The following is a 19,330-nucleotide window of genomic DNA, read 5'->3' on the forward strand; positions in this document are numbered from 1 at the left end:
AAGATAGAAACTTGGAAATTACACAGATGGAAGAAAGAGACTTGAGACTTAGAAGAAATGAAAGAACTCCACAAGAACTTTCTGACTCATTCAGAAAGAGCAATATAAGAATAATGGGAGACGCCGCCCGCATCTGCGGCAGTGGTGACGCGGATCGCATCTGCAGCGGTGGAAACGCGATCTGCATCTGCGGAGGTGGAAACCTGGTCCGCACCTGTGGATGTGGGGATGCAGCTTGCACCTCTGGATGTGGAGATGCGGCCCGCATCTGCGGCTGTGGAAACGCGGCTGGCATCTGCAGCTGCAGAGACGCAGGGAATACCAGGATGGAACAGAGAACACAAAAACCAGGAGGTGGGCTCTTTCCCTGCGTCCCACAGCTGATCTCTCCTGCAGAGGGGGCAACTAGTTAAGCCCTAGGTTGGACAAAGTACACAAACTGCATACCTGGGCCTCTCCCCCATGCTCTTCCAATCCTACCCCCTCCCTTCCACAGACTTAAACGGGCCCCTGAACTGAGGAGTAGTGTCAGATTACAGAGGAGCCTTAGTGCATAGGCTCTGGGAAGACTGGCAGGCAGCTCTGACCCAGGGAAGAGGTTGGGAAAAGTGTGATTTTTGCTGGGCTTGGAGAGAAGAGTCTCCTCTACCCCCAGCCACCACCTTTTCTGGCCAGTGGGAAGAGTGTGACACGGCTGGGCTGGGAGAGAGAAAAACCCTCCATCCCCAGCCCCCACCCTTTCTGGCCTGCATAAGGCGAGACAATTACATCTGCCAAGGCACTCCCAGGGATCAGCAGTAAGTCGCAGACGCAGCTCCCGGCTTTCAAAAGCTGAGAAATCTCCTGCCCGCAGCACACACACACACACACACACACACACACATACACACACACGGAAGAAGTGCCCTAAAACTCAGGAGAACTGGACACAGGGCTGGTGGTGCTACTCTCAGTGTGCGTATGTGCAGGCAAGGGCAGAAACTGCACTGACTCTGTAAAAACTACCATCCAGAACCCTCAGCCCCACGCATCTAAATCTGCAGTTCCAAAGTCACTCTGGGCAACAGGTGACTGGCTCTGCCTGCACAATACGCAGAGGACTCTTTGGTACAGGAGAGGACAACCTGGAGATTACTTGTTGGGCGTAAGCCAAGACTGGTGCTGCTTTTCGTTTTGCTTTGTTTTGTCTTTATATCTTTCATATCTTTGCATGTGCTTTGTGGGGACTGTCGATTGTTTTTCATTGGGAACGTATTTGATTTTTTCTTTGTTGTTGTTGTTGTTGTTATCCTTGGTGGTTTGCTTTGTTCTGATATTGCCCTACCAGGGCCCAGCTTGAGAGGCACAGGACTCAACATATCCAGAGGCCAACTCCGAACCAAACCAGAGTACTACCGGGTTTGACCTACAAGTCACACACCCAGAGGGAATTCTCTACAGGCACAAGAGCCCATAGAGGCCAAACCACATTTAAGCGGTCAACCCTCACACGCAGACCACCCTGCGGTGAGCAGAGGCAAGTCTCACAACTAGTCAGCCTAGGAGTACACCCCAACTACTCACAAATGAAAAGAAATTAAAGATCTTCTTTAACAGGACAATATACACAACACAAGAGTCACCTTTGGAGCACACATAGAGGAGAAGAATGAAGTAGTGCAAGTCAAATATAAAGGACACATACCACATAAAATAACGCAGCAAGAAATAAGAACTCTAGGGGATCTACCTAATACATCAAAGCAAACACAAAGAGTCAGCCAGAATGGTGAAACAAAGAAACATGTCCCAAATAAAAGAACAGAAGAAACCTCCACAAGTGGAACCAAATGAAACAGAGGTAACCAACCTATCAGAGACAGAGTTCAGAACACTGGTGATAAGAATATTTAAAGAGCTTAGAGATGACATAAACAAGGATGTAGAAATCATAACGAACAACCAGTTAGAACTAAAGAACACAATTACCAAAATAAAGAACTCACTTAAAGGAATTAACAGCAGGTTAGATGAAGCAGAGGATCAAATCAGAGACTTAGAAGACAAGTTAGCAGAGATGACCCAAACAGAACAACACACAGAAAAAAGAATAAAAAACAATGAAGATGGTTTAAGAGACCTCTGGGATAACATCAAGCTCAACAACATGCGCAACATAGGAGTACCAGAAGGTGAAGAGAGGAAGCAAGGGATTGAGAACATATTTGAAGTAATAATGTCCAAAAACTTCCCTAACCTGATGAAGGAAACCAACATACAAGCCCAGGAAGTGCAGAGAGTTCCAACCAGGATAAACCCAAACAGGTCCACGCAAGACATATTATAGTTAAAATGGCAAAGCTTACAGACAAAGAGAGAATCCTAAAAGCAGTAAGAGAAAGACAGAGGGTTACATAGAAGGGTACTCCCATAAGACTATCAAATGACTTTCTACAGAAACATTGCAGGCCAGGGAGTGGTCGGAGATACTCAAAATGATGGAAAACAAAGGCCTACAACGTAGACTGCTTTATCCAGCAAGGCTATCATTTAAAGTTGATGGAGAGATAAAGAGCTTCCCAGAAAAGAACAAGCTAAAGAAATTTATTACCACCAAGCCAGCATTGCAAGAAATACTAAAAGGATTTCTGTAAATAAAAGGAAGATTTAAACAATCTACCTACAAATTTTAAAATGGCAATAACTATGTACCTATCAATAATCACTTTAAATGTAAACGGATTAAATGTTCCAATCAAGAGACATAGGGTGGCTAATTGGATAAGAAAGCAAGACTCTTGTATATGCTGTATACAAGAGACTCACCTCAGATCAAAAGACACACACTGGCTGAAAGTGAAGGGTTGGAGTAAGACATTTCCTGCAAATGGAAATGAGAAAAAAACTAGAATTGCAATAGTTATATCTCACAAAACAGACTTTAAAATGAAGAACATATTAAAAGACAAAGATGGGCACTATATAATAATAAAGGAATCCATCCGCCAAGAGGACATAACCCTAAGAAACATCTATGCACCCAACATAGGAGCACCTAAATATATGAAACAGATATTGACTGACATAAAGACAGAGATCAACAGTAACACTATCATAGTAGGGGAATTCTATACACCTGACAACAAGGGACAGGTCTTCCAGACAGAAAATCAATATGGAAACAGCAGCCTTAAATCACACATTGGACCACTTGGATTTAATCGATATTTTCAGAGCATTTCACCCCAATGCTGCAAAATACTCTTTTTTCTCAAGTGCACATTTTCCAACATACACCATACGTCAGGCCACAAAACAAGTCTTGATACATTTAAGAAAATTGAAATCATACCAATTATCCTCTCATTTGCCAGTGCTATGAAATTAGAAATGAACTACAGGAAAAAAACTGGAAGACACACGAATTCATGGAAGCTGAATAACATGTTACTAAATAATGAATTGGTCCAGCAGAAGATCAAGGCAGAAATGAAAAGATATCACGAGACAAACGAAAATGAAAACACGACCACCCAAATCTATGGGAAGCCACGAAAGCAGTCCTAAGAGGGAAATTCACAGCATTGCAGGCCTACCTAAAGAATCAAGAAACATCACTAGTCAACAGTTTATCTTCACACTTAAGGAATCTGGAAAAAGAAGAGCAAAACAAGCCCAAAGGATGCACAAGGAAGGAGACAATAAACTTCAGAGTGGAAATAAATGAAATAGTAACCAGAAAAACAATACAAAAGATCAATGAATCCAAGAGGGTGGTTCTTAGACAAGATTAAAAAAAATTGACAAACCTTAAGCCAGACTCATTTTAAAAAAGAGAGAGAGAAACCAAATTAATAAAATCAGAACTGAAAGAGGAGAAGTGACAACAGAAACCGCAGAAAATAACAATTTTAAGAAATTACTATGGGCAACTATATGGCAACAAATTTGACAATCTTGAAGAAATCGATAATTTTCTAGAGGCATACAACCTTCCACGGCTAACTCAAAAAGAAACAGAAAATCTGAATAGACTGATTACAACCAGGGAAATTGAATCAGTAATCAACAATTTCCTAAAAAAAAAAAAAAAAAAGCCCTGGACCAGATGGCTTTACAGGTGAAATTTACAAAACGTTCAAAAAAGAATTATTACCTATTCTCCTCAAGAATCCAAAAATTCCACAAGGAGGGAAGACTCCAAAACTGAAAATTGACAAACCCTTGGCTAGACTAATTAGGATACAAAGAGAGAAGACACTAATTAAGAAAATCAGAAATGACAAAGAAGTTATCACACACACCACAGAAATACAAAGGATCATCCAAGAATACTATGAAGGACTATATGCCACCAAATTCAATGACTTAGAAGAAATGGACAAGTTCTTAGAAACATATAGCCTTCCAAGGATGACTCATGAAAAAGTGGAAAATCTAAACAGACCAATCACCAGTAACAAATTAAATGAGTAATCCAAAACCTTTCCAAAAGCAAAAGTCTGGGACCAGATGGCTTCAATAGTGAATTCTACCAAACCTTCAAACAGGATCTAATACCAATCCTAGTCAAACTCTTCCAAAAAACTGAAGAAGAGACAGTACTCCCAAACTCATTTTATGAGGCCAACCTTACCTTGATACCAAAACCTGGTAAGGACAACAACAAAAAAAGAAAACTACACACCAATATCTCTGATGAATACAGATGCAAAAATCCTAACAAAATTCTAGCAAATCGAATACAACAATGCATTAAAAAGTTTATTCATCCCGACCAAGTGGGGTTCATTCCGGGGGCACAAGGATGGTTCAACATCCACAAATCCATCAATGTGATACATCACATAAACAAAATAAAGGACAAAAATCATATGATTATATCAATTGATGCAGAAAAAGCATTTGAAAACATACAACATTCATTTATGATTAAACACTAAATAAAATAGGTATAGAAGGAAAATACCTTAACATAATAAAGGCCATATATGACAAGCCGTCAGTTAATCTCATAATTAATGGTGAAAAACTGAAGCCCGTTGCTCTACGTTCAGGAACACGACAGGGATGTCCCCTATCACCACTGCTTTTCAACATAGTGTTGGAAGTCCTGGCCAGAGCAATCAGGCAAGAGAAAGAAATAAAAGGCATCCAAATTGGGAATGAAGAAGTTAAATTATCACTCTTTGCAGATAACATGATGTTATATATAGAAAACCCTAAAGACTCCACCAAAAAGCTATTAGAAACAATCAACAGATACGGGAAATTTGCTGGCTACAAAATCAACGTACAAAAGTCCATTGAATTCCCATATATTAAAATGAAATCTCAGAAAAAGGAATACAAAAACAATTCCTTTGGCAATTGTAGGAAAAAGAATAAAATACATAGGTATAAACTTAACCAAAGATGTGAAAGACCTATATGCCAAAAACTATAAGACATTTTTGAAAGAAATTGAAAAAGTCACAAAGAAATCGATAGACATTCCGTGCTCATGGTTTGGAAGAACCAACATAGTTAAAAAGGTCATATTACTCAAAGCCATATGCAGATTTAATGCAATCCCCAAAAAATCACGACGGCATTCAAAAAAAAATAGAACAAAAAATCATCAGATTTGTTTGGAACCACAAAAGACCCCGAATAGCCAAAGCAATCTTAAGAAAAAAGAACAATACTGGAGGTATCACACCCCCTGACTTTAGCTTGTACAACATGGCTACAATAACCAAAACAGCATGGTATTGGCAGAAAAACAGACACATAGACCAATGGAATAGAATTGAGAACGCAGAAATAAAACCACATAAATATGGACAGAGAATTTTGACAAAGAAGCTAAAAACATACAATGGAGGAAAGACAGCCTCTTCAATAAATGGTGCTGGGAGAACTGGATAGCCACGTGCACTAGAATGAAACTGGACTGCTATCTGTCACCATGTACCAAAATTAATTCAAAATGGATGACAGACTTAAGCATAAGAACTGAAACAATTAACTGCATAAAAAAAACACATAGGTACTAAATTTATGGACCCTGGGTTCAAAGAGCATTTTATGAATTTAACTCCAAATGCAATGGAAGTAAAAGCTAAAATAAACAAATGGGACTATATGAAACATAAAAGCTTCTACACAGCAAAAGAAACAATCAACAAAATAAAGAGGCCACGAACTGAATGGGAGTACGTTTTTGCAAACAGTGTCTCTGATAAGCGGCTAATATCCAAAATATACAAGGAACTCATGAAACTCAAGAAGAAAACAAACAACCAAATTGAAAAATGGGCTGAAGACCTGAAGAGACATTTCTCTAAAGAGGATATACAAATAGCAAAGAGACATATGAAAAAATGCTCAACGTCACTAATCATCAGAGAAATGCAAATAAATACCACAATAAGATATCACCTCATCCCAGTCATAATGGCTATCATCAACAAGACAAATAGTAACAAGTGTTGGAGAGACAGTGGAGAAAAAGGAACACACATCCATTGTTGGTGGGAATGCAGACTGGTGCAGCTGTTATGGAAGGCACTGTGGAGGTTCCTCAAAAATTTACGAATAGAATTACCGTATGACCCAGCAATCCCTCTTCTGGTTACTACCCAAAATAACGGAAAACATTTATACATAAAGACACGTCTCCTCTAATGTTCATTGCAGCTTTGTTTACGGTGGCCAAGACATGGAAACAACCAAAATATCCTTCGATAGATGAATGGATAAAGAAGTTGTGGTATATATACAAAATGGAATACTATTGGGCGGTAAGAAAAGAGTATATAAGAACATTTGTGGCAACATGGATGGATATTGAGACTATGATGCTAAGCCAAACAAGTCGGGCAGAAAAATTAGAGAACCACATGATTTCACTGACATGTGGTATATAAACCAAAAACAACAAAAGAACTAGACAATCAAATGAGAAACAAAAACTCAAGGACACAGACAATGCTTTAGTGGTGACCAGAGGGTACGGGGTGTGGGGTGAGGGAGATGAGGGTAAAGGGATCAAATATATGGTGATGGAAGGAGAACTGATTCTGGGTGGTGAACACACAATGGGATTTATAGATGAGGTAATACAGAATTGTACACCTGAAATCTATGTAATTTTACTAACAATTGTCACCCCAATAAATTAAAAAAAATACAATCAAAAACAACTGCCAGTGGGATTTTGATGGGGATTGCATTAAATCTGTAAATTGCTTTCGGTAATAAGGCCATTTTATCTAGGGTGATTCGTCCAATCCATGAGCATGGAATATCTTTCCATTTCTTTGTGTCTCTTTCAATTTCTTTCAAAAATGTCCTATAGTTTCCACATACAAATCTTTGACATCCTTGGTTAAGTTTATTCCTAGGTATTTTATTCTTTCTGCTGCAATTGCAAAGGGAATTGTTTTTTGTATTTCTTTTTCTGAGATTTGATTGTTAGTATATAGGAATGCAATGGACTTTTGTACGTTGATTTTGCAGCCAGCAACTTCACTTTATTCGTTGTTTGTTTCTAACAGCTTTTTGGTGGACTCTTTAGGGTTTTCTACATATAGCATCATGTCATCTGCAGAGTGATAATTTCACTTTTTCATTCCCAATTGGGATACCTTTTGTTTCTTTCTCTTGCCTGATGGCTCTGGCAAGGACTTCCAACACTATGTTGAAAAGCAGTGGTGATAGGGGACAACCTTGTCGTGTTCCTGAACGTAGAGCAAAGGGCTTCAGCTTTTCACCATTAATTATGTGATTAGCTAAAGGCTTCGTGTATATGGCCTTTATTATGTTGAGGTATTTTCCTTCTATACCAATTTTATTAAGTGTTTTAATCATAAATGGATATTGTATCTTGTCAAATGCTTTTTCTGCATCAATTGATATAATCATATGATTTTTGTCCTTTATTTTGTTTGTGATGTATCACTTGATGGATTTGCGGATGTTGAACGATCCTTGCCCCGGGGATGAACCCCACTTGCCTGTGATGAATAGTCTTTTTAATGCATTGTATATTTCATTTGCTAGAATATTGTTTAAGATTTTTGCATCAGTATTCATCACAGATATTGGTCTGTAGTTAGAAAATTCCCTCAGCTTCTGTATGTCTGGAAACGTCTTTATTCCTCCTTCATATCTAAAGTATATCTTTGCTGGATATATTATTCTTGGCTCATAATTTCTCCCTTTCAATGGTTTGAATATTTGGTTCCACTCCCTCCTGGCTTGTAGTGTTTCTGCTGAAAAATGTGATGATAATCTAATGGGCTTTCCTTTGTAGGTTACTGTCTTCTTTTCCCTGGCTGCCTTGAGGATTCTTTCTTTGGCGTTCATTTTAGACAGCTTCAATACAGTGTGCCTTGGAGAAGGCCTGTTGGGATTGAGATAATTAGGTGTTCTATTTACTTTTTAAATTCGAGGATCCAGTCCTGTCCATATGTTCGGGAAGTTCTCATCAATGTTTTGTTTGAATATATTCTCTGTTCTTTTCTCTCTTTCTTTTCCTACTGGTATGCCCATTTATCATATGTTGCTCTTTCTGATAGAGTCAGAAAGTTCTTGCAAAGTTCTTGCAAAGTTCTTTCATTTCTTTTAAGTCTCAAGTGTCTTTCTTCTTCCATCTGTGTAATTCTCAGGTTTCTATCTTCGATGTCACTGATTCTTTCCTCCATCTGGTCAACTCTACTACCTAAACTGGTTACTTCATTCTTAATTTCTTCTATTGAGTTCTTAATCTCCAGAAATTCTCTTTGGTTCCTTTTAAAAATTTCAATCTAGTTCGTAAAATGTTATGTTGTTCTTTGTTTGCATTTCTGAGTTCATTCAATTGCCTTTCTGCATTTTCTTGCATCTTGTTGAGTTTTTTCAGAACTGCGATCTTGAATTCTCTGTCATTTAAGTCACATATTTCCATATGTTTAAGTTCCTTTTCTGGAGACTTTTCACTTTCTTTCTGAGCTTTCTTGTTGCCTTGGTTATTCATGGCAATTACTGATTTATTATTTTCTTCCTAGACATCTACAGGAGTGGCTTCAGGAACAGGTTGATAGGAAAAGGTCTTTCTTTTGTTTGCCAATGCTTGTTGGTAGAATGTTTTATTTTCTCTCTGACTGCAGCCTTTTTTTCCTCTCTCACACAGTGGTGCTATGTTTTCTCTGCACTATTCCAGCTTCTCACACAATGGGGGGATTCCCTGGGAAACAGGCCTCTCCTCTGTTAACAGTTCGCCTGAGTCATAGGGAGTCACGTCTCTGTGGGGATGCAGAGAGGTTTTGAAGTTCCAAAGCTCTTTCAGCACCAGATTCAGAGTCCATGTGTTTCAGCAGTTCTGTTTACTCCTGCAGGTATCCGCCCAGATAGGTGGGGCCAGAGGCAGGGTGAGTTGTGAGAGGTGGCACAGAGCAATGGCGGCGACCACCACCACAGCCGTTCTCGCTTCCAGAGCTCCTTCCCCTTTGCTGGAACTAGTTGGGCTTTGAATCCTTTTTTCGGTCCACAGTTCTCAGAACAGCAAGTGTCCTGTCCTTTTGATCTGACACTGCTACTGTTCCGCTTCTAGCACCAGACAGGTGGGGGCGGGGTGAGCTCTGGGGGGGTACGGAGGTCGAGGCTAGTCTCAGTGCCTAAGGCTCCGTTCTCTGCTTGGCAGTGAGGCATTAAACCACCATTTTCAGCCTTCTTCCCTCAGTCTTTTCTCTGAGGTCTCTGCCGTGAGCATTGGGTTCAGCCATGTTATATGCTGCCCCGTCAGGTCTGTGGGCCATAAGCGGAGCCCTAGCAGTCCGAGTTCTTCCCTCTCCTACAGCTACGGTAGTTCCGGGATGCAGCAAGTTCGGAGCACTGAGCTAGGTCTGTGTCCTGCGTCCCGTGTCTCTGTCTCCGCACTCTTCCTTTCCCTCCTCCTCCGCCCACGCAATTCGCCTACCTTTAAGGTGAATTCAGTAGTGGGTTTCTTCTTCTTGCCTCTCTGCTGTGCAGGGAGTCATTCGTGGAATTATTATTTTTCGATTAGTTGTAAATTCCAGGGGAGTTTTACAGAGGTTCACCTCACGCCGCCATTTTGATCACACTTGTCCAAGTTCTTTCATTTCTTTTAAATCTGAAGTCTCTATCTTCTTCCATCTGTGTCATTTCCAGGTTTCTAACTTTGATGTCACTGTTTCTTCATTCCATCTGGTAGACTGTATTATCTAAGCTGGCGATTTCATTCTTTATTGCTTTTATTGAATACTTAATCTCCAGAAATTCTATTTGGTTCTTTTTAAAAATTTCAATCTCTTTGTTAAAATGTTCATTTTGTTCTTTGATTTGTTTCTGAATTCATTAAACTGCCTGTCTGTGTTTTCTTGCACCTCGTTGAGTTTTTTTAAGAACTGCAATTGAATTCTCTGTTATTTAAGTCACATATTTCCATGTCTGTAAGTTCATTTTCTGGATACTTTACATTTTCTTTCTGAGCTGTCTTGTTACCTTCGTTATTCGTGGCTAGTAATGATTATTATTTCTCTCCCTAGACATATACAGGAGCGAGTTCAGAAGCAGTTTAATAGAAAGAGATCTTTCTTTTGTTTTCCAGTAGGTGTTGGTAGAATATTTTATTTTCTCTCCAACTACAGTCTTTTATTCTCTCACACTGTAGTGTTATATTTTCTCTGCAGTATTCTGGCTTCTCATACAATGCGTGGATTCTTTGGAAGGCAGGCTTCTCCTCTGTGAATATTTTGTCTGGATCATAGGGCGCTGCCTCTATGGGGGATTCTGAAGTTCGAAAGCTCTTCGTGCTCTAGATTCAGAACCCGTGTGTTTCAGCAGCTTTGTTTACCCTGCAGGGATCCACCCAGATAGGCGGAGACAGGGGTAGGGTGAGTTGTGAGAGGTGGCCCAGAGCAATTGTGGCCACCATCACCACAGCCAGTCCTGCTTTCACAGCTCTCTCCCCTTTGCCAGAAGTAGTTGGGCTGCGAGTCCATGTCTGCAGACCACAGTTCTCAGAACTGCAAATATTCTGTTCTTTTGAACTGAAACTGCTGCAGTTCCGCTCTACCACCGGGCAAGTGGGGGCATACTGAGCTCTGGGCAGGTAGGGAGAGGGCGACTAGGCTCAGTGCCTAAGGCTTCTGTTCTCTGCTCAGCAGTGAGGGTTTAAACCATCATTTTCTGCCTTCTTCCCTCAGTGTTTGCTCCGAGGTCTCCGCCGTGAGGTTTCAGTTCGGCTGTGTTATAAGCTGTCCCCTCACCCTGTGGGCCATAAGCTGAGCCTTAGCAGTCCAAGTTCTTCACTCTCCTGCAGATGCGGTAGTTCTGGAATGCAGCAGGCTTGGAGCACAGAGCTACGTCTGCGTCCTGCACCCGCGGATCCCCATCTCCACACTTCTCCCTTCCTCCTCTTCCACTTGTGCAATTTGCCCACCTTTAGATGATTTCAGCAGTGCACCTCTTAGTCTTGCCTGTCTTCTGCACATGAAGCCTTTTGTTGTAAATTCCAGTGGAGATTTCAAGAGGCTCACCTCATGCCACCATTTTTATGATGTCATCTCCCATTGTCATTCCTGTTTTCTTTGTCGTAGATTAATTGACCATACAGGTGTAAGTTTATTTCTGAGCTCTATACTCTGTTACACTGATCTATGTGAGTTGTTATGCCAGTATCATGCTGTTTTGATTAGTATAGCCTTGTAGTATGTTTTGATATCAGGTAGTGTGAGATGTCAAAATTTGTTCTTTCTCAAGATTGCTGTGGCTTTTGAAAATCTTTTGTCATTCCATAATATTATCTGTTCTACTTCTGTGAGAAATTCTATTATTATTTTCATAGGCATTGCACTGAATCTGTAGATTGTTTTGGATAGCATGGACATTTTAACAACGATATTTTTTCCTATCAAAATGCATGGTATATCCTTTCATTTATTTGTGTCTTCTTCAATTTTTTTCCTCTCTTACAGTTTTCCAAGTACAGGTCCTTCATTTCCTTGGTGAAATTTAACCTGGGGTATTTTATCTGTATTATTATTATTTGTAGTAGCAGTAGTAGTAGTAGTAGTAGTAGCAGTATTTTTAAGGAGGGTGTAGCTCACAGTGGCCCATGCAGGAATTGAACCAATAACCAGATGTTATTAGCACCACACTATAACCAACTGAGCTAACTGGCCACCCTTATTCTTTTTGATGCAATTATAAATGGGGTTGTTTTCTTAATTTCTTTTTTTGATAGTTCAATGTTGGTGTACAAAAATGCAACTGAGAGAGATCCAAGATGGTGGAGTAGATAAACAGTGTGTATGACTACTTTCATGAACACATTAAAATAACAACTAAATTATAGAACTATCAACCTGGAGAACCATCTGAAGTCTGGCTGAACAGAAGTTTTATAACTAAGGATATAAAGAAGAAGCCACATCAAGACTGGGAAGAGGTGTGGAGATGCAAAACAGGCTGGCCCCAAAACTGTGTGGCAGTTGAGAATCAGGAGGAATATCTCAGGTGGTTACCCCCAAAGGAGTGAAGGACCCAACCCCACATCAACCTCCCTAGACCAGAGTACTGGGGCCAGAAAGAGGAGCCTCCAGAACATCTGGCTGTGAAAATTAGTGGGGATTCCAACAATCCAGCTGAAACAGAAGGCTGCAAAAAACCCAGACGTCCTCTGAAACAGCCTGTGGACAGACTATCTCACTTTTAGCCACTCACTTTATGCTCCGGGGGAGAGACAGTAACTTGGAAGGTGTCATACAGGGAGCAGAGTGAAGTTTGTAGCTTTGGAATGAGGGCTGCAGGACAGCCACCATTTTACCTGTGTGGAGTCTTCCTCCCGAAGAGCTGGCAGTCAGGCACCATTTTTCCTGTGTTGAGCTCTCTCTCACAGACCAAAACTGAATCTGATTGGCTTGGTGAGCTCTGCTGCTTCACCCTGCTGACACTCTGAGACCCCAACCTACCCAATTCACCCAACACCAAAGGCACTTTCTCCACGAGCAGCCAACCCTGCACACATTGCACTATTTACTGGAAAACTATTGGTGTCCACAGGCACCAGGCAGGTGCCAACTGGCCTCAATGTGCTCTGAGACTTTTGGTGAGTAGCTTCAGGCTCAGTACTGGCACCAAACCAGAGTCTGTATTAATCTGCTGACCACAACTCTTTCTACTCAAGTGAATACCTGAAACCGTGCCTCATTCAACTCATTAACACATGAGGCTTTATCAGTGGCTGAACTTTAAGGGTGCTAGCAGGTGGCAGCCATCCTTGGAGTGCCCTAGCTTATTGTGGAGCTACCCCAGGTCTGGTATGGTGGCAGCTATCCTCGGTTCACAGTGTGGCCTCTCCCATGTGCCTAGAACTTTAAGACATGCAGTAAACAACCACAAATTACTTTGGAGTTCCTACTATGTAGTCCCCACCTTGTCACAGGCAGTGGGTGACCTGGCCTTGCATCAAAGCCCATTCCAAGAGGCCTCAGAACTAACTTACTTGGAGATTGGCTTCAGACCACAGCAGAGCACTGCCTATTTAGCCCCACAACCGACTCACACAAAGAGCAGTCTAAACAGATACCAGAGTCTGATCGGGTAAATCCCACTTGGTTGGGTAAGGTGGCTGCAGAGCAGCCTGTAAGCTGTGGGTGTGGCCAAACTCAATAGCCAATCAGCCTGAGGGTCATTCTCACCCACAGATGTGCCAACAGCAATCAAGGTTCAACTATAACAGGAGGGCACTCACAACCCACAGAAGGGATACTCCTGGAGCACACAGAACAGGAGACGAGGGAGACAATGCCAGGGCAGCTACTACATAAGGACACCTGGCCAAGAATATGAGCCATACCAGATCTACTTAATACATAGAAACAGAGATGCAGCCAAAATGAGGAAACAAAGAAATACTTCCCAAATGAAAGAATAGGAGAAGACTCCAGTAAAAGAACTACCAGCTACTAAATCCAACACAATGATTCTCAAGGAAGTTAGTGAGAACTTCAACAGAGAGATAGCAAGCATAAAAAAGATATAGAAACCATAAAAAAAAACCTGTCAGAAGTGAAGAATACAGTAACTGAAATGAAGAATGCTCTTGAAAAAGTCACCAGCAGACCAGATGAAGCAAAGGATCAGATCAGCGATTTGGAAGACCAAGTAGCAGAAAACACCCAATCAGAACAGCAAAAAGAAACAAAGAATCCAAAAAGTGAGGATAGTTAAGAGAACTCAGGGACAATATCAAGCACAACAACATCTGCATTATAGGGGTACCAGAAGAAGCAGGAAAGCAAGGGATTGAGAACCTATTTAAAGAAATAATTACAAAAAACTTTGCTAACCTGGTGACAGAAATAGATATACAAGTCCAGGAAATGCAGAGAATCCCAAACAAGATGAACCCAAAAAGGCCCACACATAGACACATTATAATCAGAATGGCAAAGGTTAAAGACAAAGAGAGAATCTTAAAAGTAGCAAGAGAAAGGCAACAATAACTTATAAGGGAGCTCCCATAAAATTGTCAGATTATTTCTCAACAGAAACTTTGCAGGCCAGAAGGGATTGGCACAAAATATTCAACATAATGAAAAGCAAGGACCTACAACCAACATTACTATAGCCAACAAAGCTATCATTTAGAATCGAAGGACAGATAAAGAGGTTCCAGGATAAGAAAAAGCTAAGGGAGTTCATCATCATCAAACAAATATCACAAGGAATGTCAGAGAGGCTTCTTTAAAATGGAAAAAAAAGATCAAAATTATGAATAAAATGAAAATAGCTACATGTCTATTAACAATTACTTTCCATGTAAATGGATTAAATGCTCCACTCAGAAGACATAGGTGGGCTGAATGAATAAGAAAAAAAAAAACTCTTATATATGCTGCCTACAGGAGACTCCACATTGAAAGACACAAACAGACTGAAAGTAAAGGAATGAAAAAAGACATTTCATGAAAATAGAAATGAAATAAACAAAAACAAAAACAAAAAAAGCTGGGTAGTAATACTTATACAAGACAAACTGACTTTAAAACAAAAGCTATAACAAGACACAAAGAAGGACCCAGTAGTCCCAACTTCAAGGTATTTATCTGAAGAAACCCAAATTCTACTTTGACGGGACATGTGCATCACATGTTCATTGCAGCATTGTTTACAGTGTCCAAGATGTGGAGGCAGCCTGGGTGTCTGTCGATGAAAGAATGAATTAAGAATAGGTGGCACATGTATACAATGGAATATTGGAATATTGCTTGGCCATGGAAGGGAATGGGTTCTTGCCATCTGTGGTGGCATGGATGTACCTGTAGGGTATTGTGCTGAGTGGAGTATGTCACACAAAGAAAGACAGATGCAATGTGAGTTCGCTTATATGTGGAATCTAAAGAACAAAATAAACAAGCAAAACAGAAACAAACCCATAGATACAGAGACCATACTGATGGTTGCCAGATGTGAGGGGGATTAGGGGTGAATAAGAAAGGGGAAGGGATTAAGAAGTACAAATTGGTTGTTACACATAATCATGGGGATATATGGTATAGCAAAAGGAATATAGTCAATATTGTAATAACTATGTATGGTGTCATATTAGAACTATTAATATATTTGTTGGGGTGATAGATGGGAGCAGTTTGGGAGGCAGGGTGGAAAAGGTGAAGGATTAAGAAGTACCAACTGATAGTTACAAAACAGTCATTGGAATGTAAAGCACAGGGAATAATAGGGTAATAACTATGTATAGTGCCAGTTGAGTACTAGACTAGTCAGGGGTATCATTTCTTAAATTCTACAAATATCTAATCACTATCCTATACACCTGAAATTAATATAAAATAATATTGAAAAATGCAACTGATTTATGAATATTAATTTTGTATCCTGCTACTTTACCAAATTCATTTATCAGTTCTAACACTTTTTTGGTGGAATTTTGATGGTTCTCTACATGTGGTATTACGTCATCTGCAAATAATGACAGTTTTACTTCTTCCTTTCCAATTTGGATGGGTTTTATTTCTTTTTCTTGTCTGATTGCTGTGTCTAGGATTTCCAGTATCGTGTTGAATAAAATCTATGAAAGTGAACATCACTGTCGTGTTCCTGATTTGAAAGAAAAAGCTTTCAGCTTTTCACCATTGAGTATGATGTTCGCTGTGGGTCTGTCATACATGCCCTTTATTATGCTGGAGTATGTTGCCTCTATCCCCACTTTGCTGAGTTTTTATGATAAATGGATGTTGGATTTTGTCAAATTCTTTTTCTGCATCTATTGATATGATCATATGATGTTGCCCTTCATTTGTTTATGTGGTGTATCAAGTTAATTGATTTGTGGATATTGAACCAACCTCACATCACAGGAATAAATCTCACTTGATCATGGTGTATGATCTTTTTAATGTATTGCTGAATTAGGTTTTCTAATATTTTACTGAACATTTTTTCATTTCATTGTTCATCAAGGATATTGGCCTGTAGGGTGTTTTTTGTTTTTTGTTTTTTTTTTTCAGTGTGTTGGTCTGGTTTTGGGTAATGCTGGCTACAAAAAAATGAGCTTGGGAACTTTCTCTCCACTTTGTATTTTTTTTTTTTGAAAAGTTAGAGAAACAGGTATTAATTCTTTGAATGTTTGGGAGAATTCACCTGTAATGCAATCTGGTCCAGGACTTTTGTTTTTTGGGGAGTTTTTTGATTACTGATTGATTTTGTTACTAGTTATTGATCTGTTCAGATTTTCTGTTTCTTCCAGATTTAGTCTTGGTACATAATATATTTCTAGGAGTTTATCCATTTCTTCCAGGTTGTCCAATTTATTGGCACGTAACTTGTTGTTCATAGTATTTTATTATAATCCTTTGAATTTCTGTGGTATCCGTCATAAATTCTCCTCTTTCATTTGTTTTTATGTGCTCTTTCTTTTCTTGATTAGTTTGGCTAAAGGCTCATCAATTCTATTTATCCTTTAGAAGAACCAGCCTTTTGTTTCAATTATCATTTCTATTGCTTTTGTTTTTTAATGTTTATTTTGTTAATTTCCGCTCTGATCTTTATTATTTCCTTCCTTCTACTCACTTTTGGCTTTATTTGTTCTTCTTTTTCTAGTTTCTTTAAATGTAAGGTTAAATTGTTTATTAGAGATTTTTCTTGTCCTAGAAGTAGGCCTGTAAGAATAAGAATTTCCCTCTTTGTACTTTATTTTTTGACATTCACTATTATCTTAATTTGAGGTGTACAGCATAACAGCATAGTGGTTAGACATTTATGTAATACTTTTTTATTGGGGAACAGTGTGTTTCTCTAGGGCCCATCAGCTCTAAGTCGTTGTCCTTCAATCTAGTTATAGAGGGCGCAGCTTAGCTCCAAGCCCAGTTGCTGTTTTCAATCTTAGTTTCAGAGAGCACAGCCCACAATCCCTATGTGGGAATTGAACCGGCAACCTTGTTATTAAGAGCTCATGCTCTAACCAATTGAGCCATCCTGCCACCCCCAGCCATTTATATCATTTAAGAAGTGATCCCCCTGACTAGTATAGTACTCACTTGGAACTATGCATAGTTGTTACCATATTATTGTCTATATTCCCTATGCTTTACTTTACATCCCCATGGCTATTTTGTAGCTACCAATTTGTATTTCTTAATCCCTTCACGTTTTTATCCCGCTCCCGAACCGCCCTCCCATCTATCACCCAGATAAATTTAGTGCCCATCTGAAACTATACATAGCTATTACAATATTATTGATTATATTCTTTATGATATACATTACACTCCCATGATTATTTTGTAACAACCAATTTGTAGTTCTTTTTAAAGAACTATTTATTTTTCTCAGTTACAATTTACATTCAGTAGTATTTTACATTAGTTTCAGATGTATAGCACAGTGGTTAGACTATAGTCTCTATGCTGTATTTTACATTCCCATGACTATTTTGTAACTATCAATTTGTATATCTGAAACCCTTCACCTATTTCACCCACCCTCCCAACCAACCCTTTCCATCAGGGAACCATCATGTTGTTAGAAAGAAAAATGACCTTCAGCTCTATAATCATTATGAGGTACATAATAGTACTCAGCACTATTATGGCAGAATATTAGTATCTTATTTTCTCAACAACTGACCTGTTTCAATACAGGCATCGAGCCACTTTCTGAATTAAGTTGGACCTGCAAGTTGTTTATAAATTGATCCATATCTGGAAAAGAGACAAGACAAAGACAATTTTAAAATATTATCTAACCCAGTGCATACTGTATGCCATTTACCCTTGGTTATACTTGTTTGTGCTCTATGAACATTATTTTTCAGGACTTACTAGATACTGAGAAGTCACTATTTGGACAACATTCTAATTTACATATTCTATTAATCAAGATGGCCCTGACTTTTCCTCAAAGGTATAAGCTGTCCCCTTCCCTCAAAATCTGTATGTATGTGAATCTGTTTCTTCCAAATTCTCCAATTCACCAACATCCATAGGAATATGAGCATAGCTGCATCATTTCCAGAATGTGCCCCTTCCTGGCCTAGTTCTCATTCTAAAGTGTTCCATGCTCCTGTATGAATATTTACCCTAATGAACTTGTTTACACATCAGCGACAATTCTCTCTAAAGTAGTGTTTAATCTCTCTACATACTTTTTTAAAATTAAATTTATTGGGGTGATATTGGTTAGTAAAATTACATACGTTTCAAGTGTACATTTCTATAATACATAATGTATATATTGCATTCTGTGTTCACAACCCAGAATCAGTTCTCCTTCCATCACCATATATTTGATACCCTTTTCCCCCTCTACCAACCCACTTCCCCCTTACCCTATGGTAACCACAAAACTGCTGTCTCTGTCTATCAGTGTTTGTTTCTTTGTTTGTTTGTCTTATTCGTTTGTTGCTTTCAGTTTTATTTCCCACATACGAGAATGAGTGAAGTATAGTTCTCAACTTTTTCTGTCTAGCTTATTTCACTTAGAATGATCAGAAGATCCATCCATGTTGCTGTAAAAGCAGTGTTTCATATTTTCTTATTGTACTGGGGTGCCAAAAAAATGTACACCAGTGGACACTTTGGTCAACATTGCTCAAGCAGTAGTTCACCATAATCAGAAGGGTCTGGATGCTGATGGTAACCACTCGGGAAACCTCTTGTAATTGCAGAAGTCAAATGAGATTTATATTCATCTTTTGTTATCGGTATATATTGAGTATTACAATTTTAATATAATTTTTTCCTTTCTTAAAATGTGTACACATTTTTTGGCACCCTCTGTATATATGTACCACATTGTATATATGTACCACATCTTCTTTATCCAGTCATCTACCAAAGGA

General features: G+C 39.2%; 1 protein-coding gene across 5 annotated transcripts in view; it reads right to left on the bottom strand.

Moving 5' to 3' along the window:
- KLF8 (KLF transcription factor 8) overlaps nt 1-19,330 on the bottom strand; it is a 261,686-nt gene that overhangs the window by 64,321 nt on the left and 178,035 nt on the right. For all 5 annotated transcript variants that reach the window (XR_013992940.1, XM_081042620.1, XM_081042623.1 and 2 more), the window contains one exon: nt 18,118-18,191. Coding sequence is in view for 3 of the 5 variants with exons in the window: in XM_081042620.1 (XP_080898746.1) it covers nt 18,118-18,191 (74 nt within the window). In the remaining 2 variants the exon portion in view is untranslated. The remainder of the gene's footprint in view (nt 1-18,117; nt 18,192-19,330) is intronic.

Source organism: Rhinolophus hipposideros, assembly GCF_964194185.1.
Source record: "Rhinolophus hipposideros genome assembly, chromosome: X".
NCBI lineage: Eukaryota > Metazoa > Chordata > Mammalia > Chiroptera > Rhinolophidae > Rhinolophus > Rhinolophus hipposideros.